The 23,603-nt window shown below is 43.7% G+C and overlaps 1 protein-coding gene and 1 long non-coding RNA gene across 2 annotated transcripts in view; one reads left to right on the top strand and one right to left on the bottom strand.

The window, feature by feature from the left end:
- The window catches only part of LOC135056064 (uncharacterized), a 67,259-nt gene extending 55,390 nt beyond the window's left edge, over positions 1-11,869 (bottom strand). The window contains exon 1 of the long non-coding RNA XR_010243883.1: positions 11,645-11,869. This is a non-coding gene — a long non-coding RNA (uncharacterized LOC135056064). The remainder of the gene's footprint in view (positions 1-11,644) is intronic.
- Positions 11,870-12,110: 241 nt separating this feature from the next.
- LOC135056060 (myosin-1B) overlaps positions 12,111-23,603 on the top strand; it is a 42,914-nt gene continuing 31,421 nt past the window's right edge. Inside the window, exons 1-9 of the mRNA XM_063960784.1 lie at positions 12,111-12,165; positions 12,265-12,301; positions 15,137-15,388; positions 18,107-18,250; positions 18,872-19,028; positions 20,526-20,553; positions 21,984-22,092; positions 22,357-22,449; positions 23,501-23,564. Coding sequence (XP_063816854.1) covers positions 15,185-15,388; positions 18,107-18,250; positions 18,872-19,028; positions 20,526-20,553; positions 21,984-22,092; positions 22,357-22,449; positions 23,501-23,564 — 799 coding nt within the window. The 5' untranslated portion in view covers positions 12,111-12,165; positions 12,265-12,301; positions 15,137-15,184. The remainder of the gene's footprint in view (positions 12,166-12,264; positions 12,302-15,136; positions 15,389-18,106; positions 18,251-18,871; positions 19,029-20,525; positions 20,554-21,983; positions 22,093-22,356; positions 22,450-23,500; positions 23,565-23,603) is intronic.

The raw sequence follows: 23,603 nt of genomic DNA, 5'->3' as shown, positions 1-23,603 counted from the left end.
AACGCCAAAATCATAAAACAAGGCTCACAAACTAAAAAGGAGCTCGGAGCAACGACCGGAACCCACTGGACCAACGCAAAGGAAATCGTCTAAGTAATGTGCGAGACCCTGACGAAAACTCCACACACCAATGCAAAAGGGAACTGAACTTCTCAAAAAAGGCACAGGAAACAGAACATTCCATTGGCAAGCACTTGTCAATGAAATATTCGTCCCCGATGCGGAAGCCCATAAAGCAAAATTAATCAGGGTGAAGCGGGAGCAGCCGAAAAACCGATTCAACATCAATCTTAGCCATGAGGGCCCCGGGCCAGTAGGCCCGAACCATATCCAGAGCAACCTCAAACGACTGGGGGGATGGCGTCATTGACGGAGTGCCTTGACGGGTAAGAAAGATGTTGAATGAGCCAAAACTTACCAAGCCTTTTTTGGAACAACACCCACCGGAGAAATAATCAAGTCCTCCAACGGGGGCTGAGAAAAAGGACCCGCCATGCGGTCAAGCTGGAACTCCTTATAAACCTTGCCATGCAGCACGTCAGGAAAGGCCCGGGCCAACCGCAGGTTCCGACATGAACTTCCCCCTGGTTGGGCAACCGAAAACCGTAACTAAAACCATCAAAAAGGAAACTCGCAACATCCTGATCCCCATACCGGGACAACCACTTACCCATAGCCACCAGTCGTATTGAGGTGGGAGCCCTACTTAGATCAAGCAGAAGTTCGCCGGCTTGGCAGGAATGGGATTGCCCGTTCCTGGGGCAGAGCGCCCACCACGAAAGCAGTTGGAGGCAGGTTGGGCCCCGCCACAACGCAAGCAAAGGTGTCGAAAACAACACCGTTGCCCAACAGGACATGCAGAGTTATTGAAGGCAAGGCATTTGCCTTTAGCTGGTCCCGGCCCTTGCGCACGACTAACCGCCGTGCTAGTGGCCCCCCAAACCGCCGTGCTATCGGAGCCTCCCCGAAGATCCGCAACCCCCCGTGGGCAACTGGAACAGGGTCTGCGGTAGGCCACGGGTGATCTCCCTCATCCTGATGCGCCCTGGAAACCTCCATCCATACCTCAACATCTTTACAGCCGAAGTCCATGACCCTCAAATAATCCTGCTTGCGCCTAAACTGGTCATCATAGACCCTCCATGCGATGCCCGGATACTTGCGATGCATGTCGTGAATCAAGTTTATTTAGCGGATTATGTTGATATGTTCACCCGGACGATCTTTCAGATAACAGGCTGCGAAGATGCAGAATACAGCCAACCAAGCATCATAAGATTTAAAAGCCTCAACACCAACACCCCCTTTCGCCCTAGCGGCTTTAAACTTCTTCTTCACCTCGTCAGTCAACGTGAACATATCAACAAAATCTCCATTTAGAATTTTTTTACGGAAGCTCTCGCGCAACCCGCGCAACACAGCCGTGCAGTCACAATGGACGACTCCAGGCAGGTTATGCCGCATCCTTTCCCTGCAGCAAAGCTCAGCAGCCCTCTTAAGCTTAGCGTGGTGCTCACGCTTGCCTGCCTCTTTCTTTGCATACTTAGCCGCAAGCTTACGGGCCCGCGCTGCGCTGCTGACAGAAGAACAGCAGTAGCCACCAGCTCGGACGCCGCCACCGCCCATCCACCCCCTGCCGCTGTCCTCCCCCACCGCGTCCCGCTCCCCCCAGCAAGGCCGGAAGTGGGTGCAGAAGCCGGGGAAGCCGCGGCCGCATCCACAGCGGCGGGCAGAGCAGGGGAGGATAGAAGGGAGGCATCGCAGGCCACAGCCAGGGCGGAAGCCGAGCCCGCGCTGTAGCGGGCCGGGACACGAGAGGAACGCTGGGGGCGAGGAAGCGCCATGGAGCAGCAGCAGGGAGGGTAAGCAAACTAATACCAATAACCACACACTAAACTAGCCTAATCTAATGCACACAACAACCTTTTAAACTAGCCCAAAGACAGGGGAATTACACAGGACTTACCCCTTCCAAAGAACCAGAAAATGAGGAAGACTCCTCCTCCTCTACCCAGGCAATATCAACCAGCTAGATCAGGCATTCCCAACCACGGTCCTCAAGGCACACCAACAGTGCAGGTTTCAGTGATATCCAGGCTTCAGCACAGATGGTTAAATCAAAATAACTGAGGTACTAATTAAGTCACCTGTGTTCCAGCCTGGATATCACTAAAACCTGCACTGTTAGTGTGCCTTGAGGACCGAGGTTGGGAAACACTGAGCTAGATCCTGCAACCCTGCATTCCTATTGAATGGCTAATCACACGTCCCCAGAGAGTCATCCCCAGCCTATGGATGTTTAATCCTCTCCACTCCTATCTCAGTCGTTCCGTTCTTCATTTGTAAGCAAAAGGTTCGGCATTCCCTGGAAGTTATAGTCTACAGTCAATGGGGTAAATTTACTAAGCTCCCGATTTTGACCGAGATGCCGTTTTTTCATCAAAGTGTCATCTCGGTAATTTACTAAGCAATAATCACGGCAGTGATGAGGGCATTCGTAATTTTTTGCAAGTCCAAGAAAAAAATTACGAATGAATACACCATCGGTCAAAACGCGGCTGTTTAAGTATGAATCTCGGTAATTTACTAAGAAGTGCAAAGCAAAAATAAAACAAACACTGCCGTGAAAAATTACAACTCGTAAAAAAGTGCAAAAAAAAAACAGACCTGCTTTTTTTTCCCGTGATTGGATAGGCATGCAGGGATCCATGAGATCCGTGCATGTATATCAGTGGGAAGGGGTGGGAAAGTTGTTATTTTATTAAAAAAAATTGCGTGGGGTCCCCCCTCCTAAGCATAACCAGCCTCGGGCTCTTTGAGCCGATCCTGGTTGCAGAAATATGGGGAAAAAATTGACAGGGGTTCCCCCATATTTAAGCAACCAGCATCGGGCTCTGCGCCTGGTCCTGGTTCCAAAAATACGGGGGACAAAAAGAGTAGGGGTCCCCCGTATTTTTAAAACCAGCACCGGGCTCCACTAGCTGGACAGATAATGCCACAGCCGGGGGTCACTTTGATATAGTGCCCTGCGGCCGTGGCATCAAAAATCCAACTAGTCACCCCTGGCCGGGGTACCCTGGGGGAGTGGGGACCCCTTCAATCAAGGGGTCCCCCCCCCAGCCACCCAAGGGCCAGGGGTGAAGCCCGAGGCTGTCCCCCCCCCATCCAATGGGCTGCGGATGGGGAGGCTGATAGCCTTTTGTGATAATGAAAATATATTGTTTTTAGTAGCGGTACTACAAGGCCCAGCAAGCCTCCCCCGCATGCTGGTACTTGGAGAACCACAAGTACCAGCATGCGACGGAAAAACGGGCCCGCTGGTACCTGTAGTACTACTACTAAAAAAATACCCAAAAAAAGACAAGACACACACACCGTGAAAGTAAAGATTTATTACATACATGCACACAAACATACATACATACTTACCTTATGTTCACACGCAGGTCGGTCCTCTTCTCCAGTAGAATCCAAGGGGTACCTGTTGAATAAATTCTACTCACCAGATCGCGGGTCCCAGGGTCCTCGGGGCATCCATTTGTAATCCACGTACTTGCATAAAATAAGAAAACGGAAAGCCGAGCCACGAACTGAAAGGGGCCCCATGTTTTCACATGGGACTCCTTACCCCGAATGCCAGAAACCCCCTCTGACTTCTGTCTAAGTGGGTTTCTTCAGCCAATCAGGGAGCGCCACGTTGTAGCACTCTCCTGATCGGCTGTGTGCTCCTGTATTGTCTGACAGGCGGCACACGGCAGTGTTACAATGTAGCGCCTATGCGCTCCATTGTAACCAATGGTGGGAACTTTCTGCCCTGCGGTTGACCTAAAGTGACGTCACCGCTGAGCAGAAAGTTCCCACCATTGGTTACAATGGAGCGCATAGGCGCTACATTGTAACACTGCCGTGTGCCGCCTGTCAGTCAGTACAGGAGCACACAGCCGATCAGGAGGGTGCTACAACGTGGCACTCCCTGATTGGCTGAAGAAACCCACTTAGACATCAGTCAGAGTGGGTTTCTGGCATTCGGGGAAAGGGGGCCCATGTGAAAACATGGGGCCCCTTTCAGTTCGTGGCTCGGCTTTCCGTTTTCTTATTTTATGCAAGTACGTGGATTACAAATGGATGCCCCGACGACCCTGGGACCCGCGATCTGGTGAGTAGAATTTATTCAACAGGTACCCCTTGGATTCTACTGGAGAAGAGGACCGACCTGCGTGTGAACATAAGGTAAGTATGTATGTATGTTTGTGTGCATGTATGTAATAAATCTTTACTTTCACGGTGTGTGTGTGTTGTCTTTTTTTGGGTATTTTTTTAGTAGTAGTACTACAGGTACCAGCGGGCCCGTTTTTCCGTCGCATGCTGGTACTTGTGGTTCTCAAAGTACCAGCATGCGGGGGAGGCTTGCTGGGCCTTGTAGTACTGCTACTAAAAACAATATCTTTTCATTATCACAAAAGGCTATCAGCCTCCCCATCCGCAGCCCATTGGATGGGGGGGGGACAGCCTCGGGCTTCACCCCTGGCCCTTGGGTGGCTGGGGGGGGGGGACCCCTTGATTGAAGGGGTCCCCACTCCCCCAGGGTACCCCGGCCAGGGGTGACTAGTTGGATATTTGATGCCACGGCCGCAGGGCACTATATAAAAGTGACCCCCGGCTGTGGCATTATCTGTCCAGCTAGTGGAGCCCGGTGCTGGTTTTAAAAATACGGGGGACCCCTACTCTTTTTGTCCCCCGTATTTTTGGAACCAGGACCAGGCGCAGAGCCCGATGCTGGTTGCTTAAATATGGGGGAACCCCTGTAATTTTTTTCCCCATATTTCTGCAACCAGGATCGGCTCAAAGAGCCCGAGGCTGGTTATGCTTAGGAGGGGGGACCCCACGCAATTTTTTTTTTGGATTTTACAGTGTTTAATTTAAAAAAAAAAAAAAAAATGAACCCCAGCACGGATCACACAGATCCGGCCGAGATTCATTGTAAAAAAGTCGGCAGTGTTTTGCTAATCACTGCCGTAAAAATAAAAATAAAAACACGAATGACATCGACATCGGAACAAAAGAAAAACCCGAATACGACCGCTTAGTAAATCCATCGTAACAAATTCAAAAAGTTGCAGTTTTACACTTTCGATGTCATTCGTGATTGAACTTTGACCTGAAACGGGAAAACACGAATCTTAGTAAATTTACCCCAATGTATTCTGCTCTGTGGGGTGACTGGTATATAAAAAGGAGACATTGTGGGTTGAACAAAAGTAATTTGGAAATTCCACGTGCCAAATGTATTGCCATATTCTGTTGGATAAACATATACTATGGTAAATGATGTGAATTTTCATCAGAGTAATTTTGAAAATGTCACTTTTCCCTGGTGTTCTGTGGGAGAGGTTGTTTCTACTGTCCTAGAAAGACAATATACCTGTTTTTGCACTGATTAAAACTAGAAAGGATACAAACAAAAGTGCTATATTATTCTTATGCTCGATTAGAATAATAATATATGAAGTATAAAGTTAAAACAAGTTGATTCACTAGGTATCAGACTAGGACATAAACAAAATGGCTTCTTTTTTTCATCTTACATTTTGTTGTATTTGTTGGCTCAGCAATCCAGATGCTTCAAGCCACTTGGTTAAATTATCTGTACTTTCAGGGCACTTACTATCGTGCGAACGGTATGCATTGTGTCAGCATCTTTTGTACACATAGGTAAGCACAACTGTAATATTTCTGGTGCATTTCACCCTGCTACTGGCATTTTGCTACCTATACTCAATAGGGCGTCACATTTCACATCTGCGCCAACTCAGAACAGATTACAAAATGCATCTTTTTTCAGCTGTATTTTCAGATTACCTATACATCCAATTTTGGATAAAGTCCGTGTAACCTATCTGCTAAGCTTTATCCTTAGATTTTAATAAGATCACAATGATTACATGTCATTTGGGATATCTTGTGTTCAAAGGCCATAGCAAGGCACTTACAGTATGCATCCTGTGGTGGCCCCACTTCCCCAGTACATGTGACATCACAAAGAGGGGCAGAAGCAGCCAGGGAGCTGGCCATCAGGCACGTCATAAGGATGCTTTGCTAGGGGCCTCTCCAGGCACTAGGATGTTGTTCCGGGCACTCCACATGCCAGAGAAAGGTGCCACTGGGCAGGGCTGTCTTAAAAGCATTGTAGGCCCTGGACAAAGCAATGCCCACCCATTCATGGAAACAAATAAAAAAAAAACCATAACTTGCCCCTCCTGCTGTTTTGCGCATTCTCTCCACATGCTTCCATACAGTGAATAGCTCCACCAATCAGCATACTGACAGCTATTCACTGTCTGGCTGCAGGCTGGGAGGCAGGTAGAGAATGCTGCCTCACCACTCTGATTGTGTGACCACCACCCACCCTTCAATTGTGGGGCCCTGGGCAGCTGCCCAGTTTTCCTATATGTTAAGATGACCCTCTTCCTAGGCCAGTGACAGTACTGCACCTCTGACATGTGCCTGGGCAGCAGCACCAGCTGCATCACCTCTTCTCATGGCTCTGTTGTACTTCATTTGTACTTAGAACCAGTGCCGTAACTAGACATTTTAGCGCTGTATGCAAGAAACAGCATTGACGCCCCCACATATAAAACAGGCCCAGTGCGCGCCGTAGGCGCGTGCCTAAAATATAGGGGAGTGGCTTCATGGGGAAGAGGCATGACCACAAATTAATACCATTTCATATTATGCTGCACAATAGTTTTCATTAATCAAATTACATTGCACAGTAGCAACACTTACACACATTACACCAGGTAGAGCTTCTTTTACACATTATTCCAGGTAGAGCCCCGGTCACACATTATGCCAGGTAAAGCCCCATTTTACACACTACGGCAGTAGAGCACCTATCACGCATTAAGCCAGGTAGAGTCCCCTTTTACACATTACAGCAGGTAGAGTCCCTTTTTACACATTACGGCAGGTAGAGTCACAAGAGAGAGATAAAGAGAGAGAGAGAGAAGGGGGTGGGAGAGAGAGGGAAGGGAGAGAGGGATATGGTTGGAAGGCAGAGAAACAGAAAAGTGGCAGGTCGAGAGACAGAGAGTGGTGAGAAGGACACAGAGAGAGAAGGGTGGAGAACATGGGACACACACACAAAACACACACACACAATCTCTACCTATGTGATGATGACAGCAGCTCCCAGCATCCCCTGTGTGACTCCCGCCATCCCCTACATGGCTCCCAGCATCCCCTGCAAGGCTCTGGCCCAGGCTGGTGCAGGGACGCTGTTGCGCGAGAATTGAGGAATGGGGCGGATCAAGCAGTGCTGGCGACTATAATGTACATCAACAGCTGAAGGTCCGACAGAGAAGCCGGGTGCAACTCTACTGTTATAGCAGGCAGCACTGCAGCTGGCGGTTGTCAGTTGGGTCGGATGGGGTGCCTACAGCTCAAATGCACTGTGTGCTAAGCACCATCTGCCCACACCTAGTTACGGCCCTGCTTAGGATTCTCAGCTCTTTTATTAGTAAACTGTTAAGACAATGTTTTCTCATATGCATATAGACAGCCATTAAATTATTATATTGTATACAGTGGCGTCACAAGGGGGTGCCGAAGAGTGACACCAAAGTGCCGACTCGTGCTCAGTGACAGGAGCCGGGTGCTGTACTGTAACATTACGTGCAGCAACCCAGTTCCTATCACCCTGTAGAAGCCAGCACTACAGACACAACAGTCTCCGGGGGCAGCCCGCATCCCCCAGACCCTGAAGTGACGAAAATGGGTCTCGGGACACAAAGCCACAACCCTTCAATAAAGCCACACCCCATCCCATGGAGCCACACCCCTGCAAAGCCACACCGCACATGGTCTTTTGTAGGTGAGTGACGCCTTTGATGTATACAAATAGAGTAATGTGACTTTAGTATTCACTGCTAATAGTGTAAAGCTTCATCTCTATGCTATCTCTGTTATCATGGGGTGTGAGTATACCCATACTTGCCTGATCTCCTGTAATGGCTGGGAGGCTCCTGAAACTCAGGTGGCTCTACCAGATGCCCGGCAGCATAGTCCAGTCTCCCAGAGCCCCATCATGGCTCCCAGTGGATGCCCATGCCAGTCAGGAAGTGGGCGGTCCCAACATTTTAATGACACCATTTGCTCTGAATAGTGGATTATATAGTGGCCGAGGGGGCAATGATGCTCTCACATGCCCAGGGCCATCTTTTCGTATGGGCTCAATGGGCACTTGCCCAAGGGCCCCATGAGTATAAGGGTCCTAGACTTATAGCTGAGGGTCCCTTCTTTCCAAGGGTACAAGATTTTTGAAAATCAGCCCAGGAGAACCGGAGATATTCAATGTCAAAGCAGTGATCCCCATCCGAGCCTGTTAATTGCTCTTCCCAGCCCGATATCTCGGGTTCTTTCTGACTTAGTTTTTCTGAGGCTATACTCCAAAAGCTGTTACTTTCCCCTTTCAGTGGACACTGGCTGCTTATCTCCACTATGCTTAGAACCAGAGATATCAGCCTTCCAGCATCTGTTCCCTGCTCCAGCTACACGCGCCTGATATGCAGTTTTATATATTCATTGGTGGATTGCTCTGGCTCCTGAGCTCTGATCCCCAAGTTCCCAGCACCTCCTGAAAGATGTGACTCTCTAGTTTTTTTATTGCATTCAAAGCTAAGAAATCTATTTTTAGGAACTTGAGATATCTGCAGTCAAGCAAGCTGCCCTCTCACCGGAAAATGATGAATGTTAAGCCCATTCCACTATCCACCCCTTCCATGTGTATTAAACATCCCCTACCACCCTGGAAGTCATGTACCAGGGCCCCTTCATTCAGCACAATGCGGCAATGCCCCCTTCTACAATTTAGTGTTCTCTCTCCCACCCCATCTCCCACCATCTGTGCAGTAATAAAGGAGTAATTAGCAGAAATTACTGCTCCAGGTCTTACATGCTGAGCCGCTGATAGCATCCCTCACCTCTACCGCTGGAGGATGGGTATGGGCCCCAGTGCATTCCTGTGCCCAGGGGCCTACACTGCTGTTAAGATGGCTCTGCACATGCCCACTTCCTAGGAGGGGGCAGCCATAAAGTCAGTAAGTGTGGTATACACAGCGGTGCAAGTGCATGGGTACGGGTGGGTATGGCGTACCCTTAAGGATGTAGCCGTGGGTACACCATACCCACGCCGATGGGCCGCCGATCCGTCCCTCCCTCCCTCCCTCTGCTGCTGACCGCTGCTGATGTGAGGGGAGGAGAGCGCAGCCTGCTCCTCTCCTGCCCCTCAGTGTCTTCATTCAATTCGGCGCCGCCCGTGAGCCAATCAGAGCTCACGGACCGGCAGCCAGGGGAAGGGGGACATGTATACCTGGCACTGGGAGCATATCTGGCACTGGAGGGACATGTGTATCTGGCACTGGGGGCATATCTGGCACTGGGGGGACATGTGTATCTGGCACTGGGGGATATCTGGCACTGGGGGCATATCTGGCACTGGGGGACATGTGTATCTGGCACCGGGGGCATATCTGGCACTACGGGGGGCATGTGTATCTGGCACTGGGGCATATCTGGCACTGAGGGGGACATGTATATCTGGCACTGGGGGCATATCTGGCACTGGGGGGACATGTGTATCTGGCACTGTTGCCATATCTGGCACTGCGGGGACATGTGTATCTGGCACTGGGGGCATATCTGACACTGAGGGCATATCTAGCACTGGTGGAACATGTGTATCTGGCACTGAGGGCATTTCTGTATCTGGCACTGGGGGCATATCTGGCACTCTGGGGGCAATTGTGTATCTGGCACTGGGGGGCAATGTATATCTGGCACTCTGGGGGCATTTGTGTATCTGACAATGTGGGGCAATGTGTATCTGGCATTCTGGGGGCATTTGTGTATCTGGCACTGTGGGGGCAATGTGTATCTGGCACTGTGAGGCAATGTGTAACTGGCACTCTGGGGGCATTTGTGTATCTGGCACTGTGGGGCAATGTGTATCTGGCACTGTGAGGCAATGTATATCTGGCACTCTGAGGGCATTTGAGTATCTGGCACATTGAGGCAATGTGTATCTGGCACAGTGAGGCAATGTGTATCTGGCACTGTGGGGCAACTTGTATCTGGCACTATTGGGGTCATATGTGTATCTGCCCCTCAACCATATGTGTATCACGCCCCCATTTTCATTGGCCACGCCTTCACTCCTGGCCTTCGGCATGCGCACACAGTACCTGTAAGACATTTTTTCTACTTGCACCACTGGGTATACACACCTCTTATTTCAGGCATATGTCTGGTGCAAATGCTACACTGAGAAGTGCCAGATATACAATTGCATGTGGGTTCAGAATTACCAGTTGGCATCTTATTGGCTCTCGGATGTCACGTGTTTTGTAAAGCCAATAAGAAAAATCTGCATTAATTTTAGTATTAAGAACCGAGTAAATCAGAACTCACACATCTCTAATTAAAATACACATTTTCATGTGTGGATTACATTGTGTGTTTGGAGTAATTTGTGAGTGACACATGTAATCATATTTTCACATGTTTTAGTTTATAACTTGGCACATATACAGTATTAACCAGGTTTGGTGTATCTGTTGGTAAACCCTATCTATTTATGCTCATTTTGCTGTCATTAAACTGATTATATGCCAACTTGACTCCTTTTTACATGTGATAATAGTGTGAATCTGCTGTCCTTATTTGCTTCAAACTACAGAAGAATTAAGAAGAACTTCAGAAGAATTAAGTTTAACTATTCTTAATTACCAAGTTATTGTCATTAAAAAGAGGGAAAATCATTCCAGGTAATAACGGGTAAACTATTGCAAAATGTTGTGGAAATTAAGTTTTAAAAGCTAAACGTATAGGACAAAAGCTATTGTACAAGGATCTGCTGAACAGCAGATTCTCAGTGCAGCCCTTCTAAGAATAGTTTGTGTATATTAGAGAGGGCGACAGGTAAGTCTCAGTGAAACAAATGAGAAACATCCTTTACTGTTCGTTTGTCTAAATCTATTAGAAAGGAAATTCCAATTCCCAAATACCTACATATAAATGTAATTTTACAATCTAGAATAGTAATAATAATAAAAATAAGATTCCTATAGCCCAGTTGTCGTGACAGCTCTGTTAATAAGATTACAACAACTTAAACAGAAGAGTTAAACATAATATTGTTTTATTGCACCAGTTTTTTAGTAAAACAATCAGCTGGAGGATATCATTAAGATATCTGTAATATATATAACGTATCCCATCTGACATCTGCTAACATAATGTTTTAATTCAATTAGGCTTCGAGGAATGGTTAATGAAAACACATATGGGCTTCTACTTAGAAAGTACAGTGTTGAGTTATTGAACGCGCAAACATTAATTGGGTGCTAATGGACTTCCCAGACCCACATCTCTCCCTGCAAGCAGCCGCTCAGTGTAACGTGAGGCTCTCTCAAAAGATTTGTTTACCACAAGCTATCAATAAGTTTGTAAGGTCGTGATCCCGTTTCCTTCACACTCTGCCACCTCATATACACAATAAAATGCATGAAATCAGTAATTAGGAAGAGCTGTTAGTGGGTTATCAGTTATAGGCAGGTTACCCAGGCTTAAAGCTGTTGAACTGTACCTTAAAGTGCTTTCTGCAGTGTAAAATAAAATTTCCATTGAGAAAGTGTATTTTTTTTTATGGATTTTGTCCATAAAGAGAGATAGTATGGACCCTTCGTGTACACACAGATCTCCTCCAGCGTTTCATAGCAGAAAAAGAGACAGTGCCTTGTGCTTTGCATAATGAGAGAGTATCTTGTGTCCCTGGTATGCATACTATGGTTTATGGGCAACAGGAAGATTGTCTGGGATGGCTTACTAAAGGGCACAATCAGAGTCTCCGTTGAGGTTCACCTTGTGAAAGTATTTTTAGGGGATAACTTCAGATAGGCAGATGAAAGAGAAAAAAAATCGAAATCTAATTATATCCAACTCCATATTCTACACATAGGGATGATGCTACAGGGCAAGATTGCCAAAATTGTTTTGCCCTTATTGAGAATAGGGGTGTATTCTTCTGTGACATGACAGACCACCTCAATTATAAAAGTATCAGTAGCTGATGTCTCTGGTCTGTGTCCATCCTGTTCTGATACTCAGGTATGTATCAGGATTCATCACTGTGATCACATCATCTCTATTGAATGATCGCAAAGTAAATGGTCAGAGATTGTTACTAAAATATACTTATTTTTACAGGACTGGCCAGCTGTCTGCGTAACTGGAACCATCACAGGTAAGAGACACCTGGTTCTCCTGGAAACTGTTCCTGGTTTACGTTGGGGGTGGAGATCGCAAAAGGAATTCAATGCAGCAATGCAGTTCTTCTAAGAACAGTAGATGATAAGGGTGTTAGGGTTTAAAAAGATGAAATTCTGCTTTAGGGCTATTCCTGGTTTTCACAGTAATAGGTAATCTTTAGTATACAAATAAAACACCAGTTATCCCAAACTGATTTTCAGCCTTACTGTCTCTGGAATATTATACTCAGCTGTATTTCTAGGTGTTAATTAAATGAAAATATCTCATGATACTGAATGATGAAATATTTTGGGATAACTAGTGTTTAATCTTTACATTTCTAAAGGGTAATTGAAACAAGTCAAATGATCTTCACATAGCTAGAGAGTTTATATATCCGCAAAGTATTACTTTAAAATCAAAGTGGTTTCACTGCAAATCTAGAAGTTCGAGGTTTGGGATGTCACAGATGGAGACATGTACTAAGCAGTGATAAAAGTGGAGCAGCTGATTGGTTGCCAGGCAACCAATCAGCTGCTCTGTATACTTTTATAGTATGCAAATTATGAATGTTACTTCAATGCTAATTGGTTGCCATGGGCAACTTCTCCACTGGCTCACTTCTCCACTTTTATCACTGCTTAGTACATGTCCCCCAGAGTGTACACACAGAGGAGCTGTTGCAATTTGGACAGCCTGTATCAGAAATGTGGTGGAAAACTGTTGGGCATCCTTGGTGGTGGCTAGTAATGCACACAAAAGTGGCCATGTTCTGGGAGTGTAGCAGGCGTGTCAATATAAGCAGCTGCATTCACAGACACACAGCCACAGGCATAAGAGACCATGGTCAGACAGAGAAACTGCACCTGCCATAGTGCTGGTTCAAGTTTTAATGGTGTATAAGGGCACACCTTTAGGTATTACAGTGTGCACAGACTTTAAAAGTGGGCGTCTCAGTTCTTGGACATTCGGCCGCATGGAGGTACATAAAAAACGTTATTTGCAGGCCAGTTGCGTAGACTTGCAGATGGGCAACCACCAATAAACTCAGTTGCATATGCCTTCATGTACGACTCAAAATTAGGCTCATTACCCACTAAAAAAGGGTATTTTAAATAGCTAGATGATAATACATATACAGTATGTTAAATATGCAAATAAAAAGTCATTTGAATTTAGCGCTAACTTACAGTATGTCAGAAGACATTAAGACATGCAGTAATCTGAAACAAAAATAGGTTAAATAATTAATAATGAAATTATTTGGGACTAGAGAATAAAGCATGGCAGGCAGATGAAGGCAACTGGTATCTTTGCGCCAGTTGTGGATTTACAATACAATACAGTAGGACTTGCCAGGGAGCGGTGTTCTGGAACTGGTAGTTGATAAATCTAGAAACATAGAGGTTATCTAAAACCACATTAATGGGATCAGCATTTATGTTTGGTGATCAGTACGAAATCCCGCCGGAAGGGATCCCGGCAGTCAAAATACCGACACTGGGATCCCGACCGGCACAATCCTGACAGGGAGCGAGCGCAACGCAGCACCTTGCGGGCTCGCTGCGCTCGCCACGCTAAGGGCACACTATTTTATTCTCCCTATATGGGTGTCGTGGACACCCACAGAGGGAGAATATGTCGGAATTGTGCCGTTCGGAATCCCTGTGTCGGTATTTTGACCGCCGGGATTCTGTCCGGCAGGATCTTGACCGCATCCCATATTTCACACTTGCTTGTTCTGAGACATGCAATGATGTATTGTAATTTGTAACAACCTCTAATTTATGGCTGTCACAAATATGATGCTAGTTGTAGTATCATACTGACTGCAGAGCAACTCTTCCACTTCTGTTACATATACTGTATCACTGCTATGCATCAATTGTATTTGTTTAGCCCTTATCAATAATCAGTGGGCCACTTGGAGTGAAAGCATTATAATAATTTAGTTATGATATATTAATGTCATAAAAACATCAAACAGCATATAACATAAACATTTAATTCACATATTAACTCTATTTGTATATATTGCAAACTGGCTTCTTTTTTTAGAGCATTTGCAGAAAGCATAATATAATGTTATCTGTCCTAGATAATCTCTGCAGAGCTAGGGCATGGAATTATCAGTAGTCGAGACTATAGAATCTTAAGTGTTACCTGTCTATTTGCAGAGCAAACAAATGGATTTCCTTGTAGAGAGCGTAGAATATATACCAAGTATTTCAGTATGCTTGTCTAGAAAGTAACCTCCTATAAAGATCATGGAATTGTTTTATGAAGCTATGTGATTGAAAATAGACAGAATGCTGCTAGTACTTAGAGCAGGGATGGGGAACCTTTTGCCCTCCAGCTGTTGTTGAGCTACACATACCAGAATGCCTTGCTACAGTTTTGCTATTTGGCCATGCTAAAACTGGGCATGCTGGGATGTGTAGTTCAACAACAGCTGGGGGGGGGGGGGGGGCAAAGGTTCCCCATCCCTGACTTAGAGGATAGGAACAGCAATTCCAACAGCTGACACATGACAAAATTCCAAGCTGGGAGAGGCCAGAGGAATAATCTAGTTCCTTCATGGGCAATTGAAGAAAATATATAAAAGTATTCTCCACTTGTCCCTGTTGTGTGCTGCCCTGTCCTCACTATTCACACAGTTTGACAGATCACACCCTATCACTCTTCTCCTGAAACCATCTGCAATGCTGTTAAGGTGTAATTGGACTACAGGTTGTTCTATTCCTCTCCACATCAAACCTGGGACATACAGTATAGATGATCAGCTGCTAAAAAATTGGTGTTCATTTTTTTCTTTCTCTTCTTCAACCAGGCAGAGGTTTTTCTTTTACCACAAAACGCCATCTCGTAAGGCGCAGCCATGAGTTCGGACCAGGAGATGTCGATTTTTGGGGTGGCCGCCCATTTTCTCAGGAAATCTGAGAAGGAGCGGATTGAAGCCCAAAACAAGCCGTTTGATGCAAAGACATCTGTGTTTGTGACTGAAGCTAAAGAAGCTTATGTGAAGGGTACGCTTCAAAGCAAGGAAGGAGGGAAGGCAACTGTAAAAACGGAGGGTGGGCAGGTAAGTACGTCTCTCAACATAATTCAGGTATAGGAGGAAGTTCTCAAACTGCAGTAGTATTAGATGGTACCCAGATTCCAGCAAGATTGCATTTTGGAGCTGGGAGTTGTAATTCCTTTGATCTAGAGTTGCAAATATCCCCAATGAGGTGTTTGTCTTGATAAACAGAACATTAACTAAGAGATAGTGCCGACATTACATTTGTTTTTCTCACTGTAATGAACATATTTTATTGTCTGAACTGAACAACAAAAACCATTATCACACCTGTGTTTACATACTGTATAACAAGGAGAATAGGCATGAGCATAGGTGTTCACAGAAGCCGACATGGGGGTGTCGCTCTGAGACTTCCCCCCTCCGCCACATTATGGTGTCCTCTCCTACCATCCAGAACATAGACTGCTTCCCTGGGCGGCACAGGTGAGCACTATGTCCCACAGTAAGGAGTGGAGGAGGTAGTCCGTTACCCCCATGTCGGTTCTTGCTCATGCCTATGCTTTTATACAGGTTATGGAAGTCAGAGACACTGTAATGTAAGATGATTGTCAATATGTGTTATCTTAAACTAATTTTAAATAATTATTTTACGTTGAAATCTGCGAGTCATTCACAAGGGTTGTACACAATAAACAGTTTTGCCATTTACTATTGGGCTTTTTAAATGCCGTTATCCAGCTTAGGAAAATGAGCCCATGTAAAAGGTATGCTCAGTTTTCACATGATGTAAACACCAACACATTTGCAGAGTCCATCCTATTGTTCATGTAGTTTACAAGTTAAGCCCATAAGTTCTCCATCTACTATATAAAAGCGAAAATTTGGCCTTCTGTCCTATACAAATCCACAGTTTACAAGCGAAGATCGTGAATTTTTACATACGACCGTATTAAAACACGGCGGAGGCAACTAAAACAATTAGAAATCCCTAGCACCCCTAGGGGGGAGACAGAAGCACAGAGTATATCAGGTGACAGCATAACTCCGGAATTGCTGGAGCAATGTACTAAAAAATTGGTACACATATGCCTTACAATCTGGAAACAAACATTGTGGGGGTGAGGCAGCAGCACTGACTATTTCAGCAGACAGCATAACTCTGGAATGTGTGCAGCAATTTACAACAAACTTGGTACACATATGACTTTGACTCTGGAAACAAACACTATGAGGGTCAGACACCGCTAGCACCCACAGGGATGGGACAGCAGCACAGAGTATGTCAGCAGATAGCATAACAGTGGAAGCCTGGAGCAATTTACACCAAACTTGGTACACATCTGACGTACACTCTGAGAACAAACTCTGTGGGGGTTAGACACCCCTAGGGGTGGGACAGCCGCACAGAGTATGTCAGGAGACAACATAACTCCCGAATGCCTGGACCAATTTACAACAAACTTGGTACACATATGACTTACAAGCCTGGAACAAACACTGTGGGGGTAACACACCACTAGCACCCCTAGTGGTGGGCCAGCAGGACACACTATATCAGGACATGCATGATATGTCAGTGATGACAGGGCTGCATGTGACAGGGCCAGTGACATGATATGAGGAGGCAAATGCAAGTAGCACAAACCCACACACTGAGAGTTATATAGTGGAAGACGCATGGTCCCCCAGCAGCACAGAGTATATCAGGAGATACATAATGTGCTGCGCTATATAAGAAACTGTAAAAAAAAAATATAATTTCACAGGGGCAGTGACATGATGTGAGGAGGGGAATGGATGCAGCAGGAAGCCACAGACTGAGAGTTGTATAGTGGAAAGAGCAGGGTCCCTTGGGGGAACACAAAGGGGTCTGGCCTCTACACAAAGTGCATAAGGGAAGCAAGATATGCCTATATGCTAGATCTCCAACCAATATAAATTAAACGAAAAACTATCATTCTAATTTACCATCCTCATCCGATAGCAAAGCATGGGTATTCAGCTATCTACAATGTTATTTATACTGTGTGTTTAATATTTACATTTATCTTTGTAAACAGACATTCTTAAAATCCCGGGCATCGCTGGGTACTCCAGCTAGTACCATATAATATCACATCTATTTAGGGAGAACTTACAGATCATAGAGACAGTTTCTCAGTCTGTGCATAAATTGACTAATGTTGTCATGTTTTCTTAACTATAGCAAAAGTGAATGTTTAGTATATTAGATATAACTATTTCATTGCCATATTTGTGTATGTATGACTAGGTAGTCTGAATTCTAATCATTGAGCTTATTGACATGAAAATTCATACAAACCTTTTCTCCACAAAGAAAATCATCAATATGCAATTAGTCCTCATTGAGATTCAATAGTTATTTTTAGAAGTTTTTATTTTGTTCTAGATATCAGAGACTAATTATGCTATCACTAATTCTATAGTTTGGACTGTGTAAATATTATATTACCAGTTAGGTGCCCATCAAGATGAGGGAACATTATCGCGCCCACAAAAAGTCCCATTTCAGCGCTCAAATGGATGACTTTTTTGTAATTTGTGCTCAGCAGCTCGGGGGGGGAGGGGGGGGGGGAATCGGGCTGCGAGTCGAAATTTCAGCACTGACGGCTGTGACCGGCCGAATAAAGTAACAATTGAATTGCTTTGTCGGGTGCCATCCAGTGGCTATTGGTGCGCAACACACTTGAATTCCACCCATAGAGGTGAGGAGTAGAGTTACTATCTAACAATGCACTTCTAAAATGTTCTCTGCAGACTTTAACAGTGAAGGATGACCAAATCTTCCCCATGAATCCACCTAAATATGATAAAATTGAAGATATGGCGATGATGACTCACTTGAATGAGCCCGCTGTCCTGTATAACCTCAAAGAGCGTTACGCAGCTTGGATGATCTATGTAAGTTCACTGTTTGGGAAGGGCAAAGGGAAAATGTGGCTTGTGAAGGTGGTATATATAAGAAACTGTATTAGTAAATGGGGTTTTCTAATTTCTGACTTTGCGCCAAGTTTCATTTCTTGGCTTATTTACTCTCACTGTTACTTTTATAAAACACTTTGCTTCATTTACCTTTCTTCCTTCTATGATATTCAAGTATCACGTTTAGATGATCAGGCAGAGTTATTTGTGTTTCTTCTATATAACACAACACTGGGTACAGTTATAGCCAGAGTCCAGCTTTCATCATATCCCAAGAAAATTTTAAGTAAAAAAAAGCTGAAAAGATAAAGCAATGGTTTTAGAAAAAGACGCAAAATGCCCGTAACATACATTATGTTTGAGTTCCATGATCTGATGACAAAACATTTTGGTAAATTGTAGTATCCAGTAATGTCAGGATAAGATTTCACAAGTGTGCCTAAATTATGTCTATATACAAATTTAAAAGCTGTCATGTGAAAAGAGATTGCATTTCTCTATTGTCAATATATAACAGGCATTGTTAATCATCCCATATCTAATTATCAACAGGTGATTTATTTTTGTCTTTAATCTGGTTTCATTATGTTTCATGGACAGACATATTCAGGCCTGTTCTGTGTCACTGTCAACCCATATAAGTGGCTGCCTGTGTACAACCCTGAGGTGGTTAATGGGTACAGAGGGAAAAAGCGTCAGGAGGCTCCACCACACATCTTCTCTATCTCTGATAACGCCTATCAGTCCATGCTGACTGGTGAGTCAATAAAATTATAAAACACAACTATACAGGGATCATATTGTATCTATGTGATATATTGTCTGCCAGATTCATAGATAAGGCTTATTAAATTATACGCCAAGTGGGTGGACATATATATACCTATTAGAGATAACTAATGATGACATCAAGTGCATTTGTAATTATATTTTAGTTATATGGGATTGCCAAGTGTCCGTAGCACTGCACAGAAAATCCAGTATGAAATGGGTTATACAGACAGCACAGAGGAAAAATAATTCTAACAATGAGTTAATTATTCAGCTATTAATGACCTGGGGGGATGTATAAAGCACTGGAAAGAGTGAAGAAATGGGGAAGTTGGCCATAACAGCTAATCATTTGGCTTCTGCCTATCATTTTATAGAATGCAATTGATAAAGCTGATTGGGTGTTAGAGGCAGCTTTTCCAATTTTCCACTCTTTTTACGGCTTAATACATATACACCCTAGCGACCTGGAAGGGTTCACAGAGAATCCGACTCACAGTAAGTGGAAGCCCACCGAAGACAATGATAGTATAGGTTGAGAACCAAGATGGTGGAGGGCCCCGCTCATAACAGCTTACAGTGTAGGGAATGGAGGTAAAACTGGCAGGTAAACTGGGAAGAGATGAGGAGCATGGACAGAGGGTGTGAGTTAAGAGTCTGAGAAGTAATTTATTTAACAGCTGTGTTTTCAGGAAATATTTAAATCCAAGCGGGCAGGTTTACAGTCTGATGGGGCTAGAGAATGAGGAGCAGCACTGGAGAAGTATTAGATGTAGAAATGGAATTGGATTACCTCCAATCAGTGTAGAGGCAAGGTGACAATAAGAGGAATAGAAAAAAGATTGAGAGAAGTGTGGATTGAGATGATGATGTTAATGTAAGTGTGCTTTCAATGGGTTGAGTATGGGATCCCGACAGTGGCATCCCTATTGTTAGAATCCTGACACATTTAGGTAAATAGGTTAACTCTCCCCCTTACTTTTTCCCTAACCCTCCTTACCCACAGCCTAACCCTAAACCTCCCTTCCAGCAGCCTAACCCTAACCCTCCCCTGGTGCCTAACCCTAATCTCCACCTGCAGCCTAACCCTCCCCGGCATACTTACAGTACATTCATGATGTTGACTGTTGGGATTCTGGAATTGGGATTCTGAGCAGTGTTGGAATTCCGGTGCTGGTCTTCTAACCGCAGGCATCTAGAACTTTGGGGTACCAACTACATCCCCTTTGAATAGTAGAGTGAGGAGCATATACTAGATTCTATAGAGGAAGGGGAGTCAGCGAAGGAGTTTAAGGAGAGGGTGATTTCAGGATGAAAAGATAATCAGAAAACATTGTGATAATTATTTTGTTTTGACTCAGTTTTCATGAATTGTAACACCAAAATACCATGTATTGTAGTGTAATAGAGAAAGAAATGCTTACTAAATAATTTAAATAATTACAGAATAGACCAAAAATATTTAACTTTTTTTTTATTTCAGATCGTGAAAACCAGTCTATCTTGATCACGTATGTACAGTATAATTCTAGTTTATTTACTTGTTTTGTTACTGCTACCCACAAACTTTACTGACAATATATGGACATATAAAAAAAATCACATTTTTGTAAATGCCAAAAAAAGATTACAAAAATCTAATATTCTACATTCTGTGAACCAAAACTTTTTTGTAGCATAAAACCTATGAATAGGATTAATTAGAGGAGGAAATGGAATAATACGTAACAAGTAAAGGCATAGGCATATTTATAATGGGATAAGGGTGTGTGATGCAAACGGGCCCCTGGGTCCAGGGAGGACCCACACCATACACCCAGCACCAAGAGTATACTTATCTTGTGTCAGCAATTGGGCCCCTTCTCCGAGGCATCTTCATAATGACATATTCGGGTAGATGGTGCAGCACAATGGAAGCAAAAACGTTGGCACTGTGCCAGAATCTTTTCTTTCTTGTGAAAATGCGCCATCTTCCCGAACATCACTTGGAAGATGGTGCTGAGCAGGTGGAAGTACCTGCTTGCCATCACAAGGTACTGTAAGATTGGGGGATAGGGGGATTGCTCCGAGGAGGGGACCCACTGCACATGGGCCTCCTCAGGCATTAATATACCCCTGTGTAAAGGATTTTGATAAATTCTTCATTTTTACCGCAGACATATGACCAACCCAAGGATTATATACAAGGGTATCTCAAAATAAAAAGTTAATGTTTTAAGCAATAAAAATTTTTTGAGTACAATATTTTTAATTGACTATTCAAATACATAAACACAGGTTAAGCTGTGTAATTAAGGGGATGTCTATGGATAGAAATGAATTAGCAGAATACATAGTGGAAAAACAAAGTAATCTGATAAATCAAAGGGAAAAATTAGACTTTTGGAAAACTGTAATAAAGGAGAACCCTATCTGAAAATGAAGAGTTGACTTGAATGTAAAACATTTTCTCCATTCTTTGTCAGTTTCTGGCAATTGTAGCTATTAGGCAGGTGAAATATATGAAACCTCATGGTTTCATTCTCTTGACAAAGTTTATGCTATATACTGTAGTAAGACTGCCCAGGTGAAAGTATTTTAAAAAAACCTGTAATGGTTTAAAAAAGGATACTGTTTTGTAATTTAGTTTTCATTGCCCACACTTTCTCTTTTAGTGTGCAGTAGTATCTAGTTTGTGTGATTTCTACTAGTCACTCAAATCTTGCAGTCTAGATGGCCTCTTCTTCAGTAGGTCTTCCTCAATATCCAAAACAACCAAAACAGGACATTAATGAATAAGATAAGAGCAGGAAAAACAATCTAATTTTTTTTTTAAATATTTTTATCTAGAAATAATAATCTCTTCTTAAAAATGTATAAAACAGAGTCTTTCCATTTATGGTTTATTAAAGGTTTTGCCGTAATTAACACCTTATGTTGTCATTTAATTTTTCATCCCCAGCGGAGAATCCGGAGCAGGAAAGACTGTGAACACGAAACGTGTCATCCAGTATTTTGCAACAATTGCATCTGTGGGTGACAAAAAGAAAGAAGAAACTTCCAAAGCCAAGGTATAGCTATGCATTCACCATATTCTGCATCTTAAAACACACATAAACCCACCATAAATATGATATTTTGTAGAACATGGCTTTTTTTGGCACAGGAAATAGAGATAGGAGGAAAACAATCCAACTAGTGTTCTCCAGTGATCCCAGTTTTCCATGTCTTTACCACAGTAACATCTATAATTGCATAATGATGGCAAATAATTGAGCTCAATTGGTCATTGGCTGTTCATAATAGAGCCATCTAACTCGATAGTTCTATTACAGGGCACCCTGGAGGATCAGATTATCCAGGCCAACCCTCTGCTGGAAGCCTTTGGTAATGCGAAGACCGTGAGGAATGACAATTCATCCCGTTTCGTAAGTTGTATGTTCATAAATACTATGAGTAGTTTATAGTGTGGAGAGTGTGAAACAAACATATTTCTTGATATATCTTTGGTTATTTGTGGGTTAACCATTTGGTTTAAAGGCTGCTATCTCCCTTTGAAGTGCTATAGAGGTGCCACATTTTTGACTTTCTTAAAAAAACAAAACATTTTGTTTTCTTCAAATATGAATAGCATGTAGAAAGGGCTATAATTTGTGTTGACACTCATCTACGCATTGTGAGCAGATATTCTCTAAATTGTTAATAGCACTCAAAATATCCATAAGCTCCCTCCTCTTTTGTTTTTTAACTGGCCAAAATATTTACGTGGGCAAGTAGCAAAAAAAAATAAAAAATGAATAAAATGTCAACTGTAAATAGGTCTGACCCCTTTGTAAACTTCAGACACCACTTTGTAAAGGTCTGCTTTACAAAGAATGACTCTTCCCTTTGGTTGCTTTATCAGGTGGCTTTTTTACTCTTCACAAATTTTGTACATCACATGTGTTCACCAAGCATGGCTTCCCTAAACACTAGCTAATACACACAGCAGCCCCTCTGTCATCCGGCTGCTCGTCAGCATTGGAAGCCCCACCCACCGGTACCCACAAACCTTTATATTTTCACTAAACAATCAGTCAAACCCAGATAGATCAGCTGCATGAATTACCTTTTCTGTACTGAGGAGCAGAACTATGAACCCTATCAGCCCCTTGTCCCAGGTAGTGAGGCATGTTGTGAGTATCAGGACGTGGCAAAGTACCCTCTTTGCCACAAAACCATTTCTCTGCTTCCCTTGAAATTGAATGTAGACATAAGTGCAAACATTTTAATTTAGTTAGGAATGTATATTCCTCCTGCCCTGAAATAGTCTGCAGCTTGCTACCGGTATCTTATAAATGAACAATTAAATAATTGTTTGGACTTGTATCCCCAGCTCTTGCCCACAGATAGCATTGCAACAACTGTGGATTATTGCTGAAGGGGGATTCCAGACCTGGCAACTTGTTTATTCTGATTTTTTACTTCTTTATTTTATAGGGTAAATTCATTAGAATCCATTTTGGCACCACTGGAAAACTGTCTTCTGCTGATATTGAAACATGTAAGCAACCTTAAAAGGAAATTGTTATATAGTCAACCG

The sequence above is a fragment of the Pseudophryne corroboree genome, chromosome 3, assembly GCF_028390025.1.
Source record: "Pseudophryne corroboree isolate aPseCor3 chromosome 3, aPseCor3.hap2, whole genome shotgun sequence".
Lineage (NCBI taxonomy): Eukaryota > Metazoa > Chordata > Amphibia > Anura > Myobatrachidae > Pseudophryne > Pseudophryne corroboree.
Note: the sequence above shows the minus strand (reverse complement) of the source record. Positions and strands in the feature narration are given on the sequence as shown.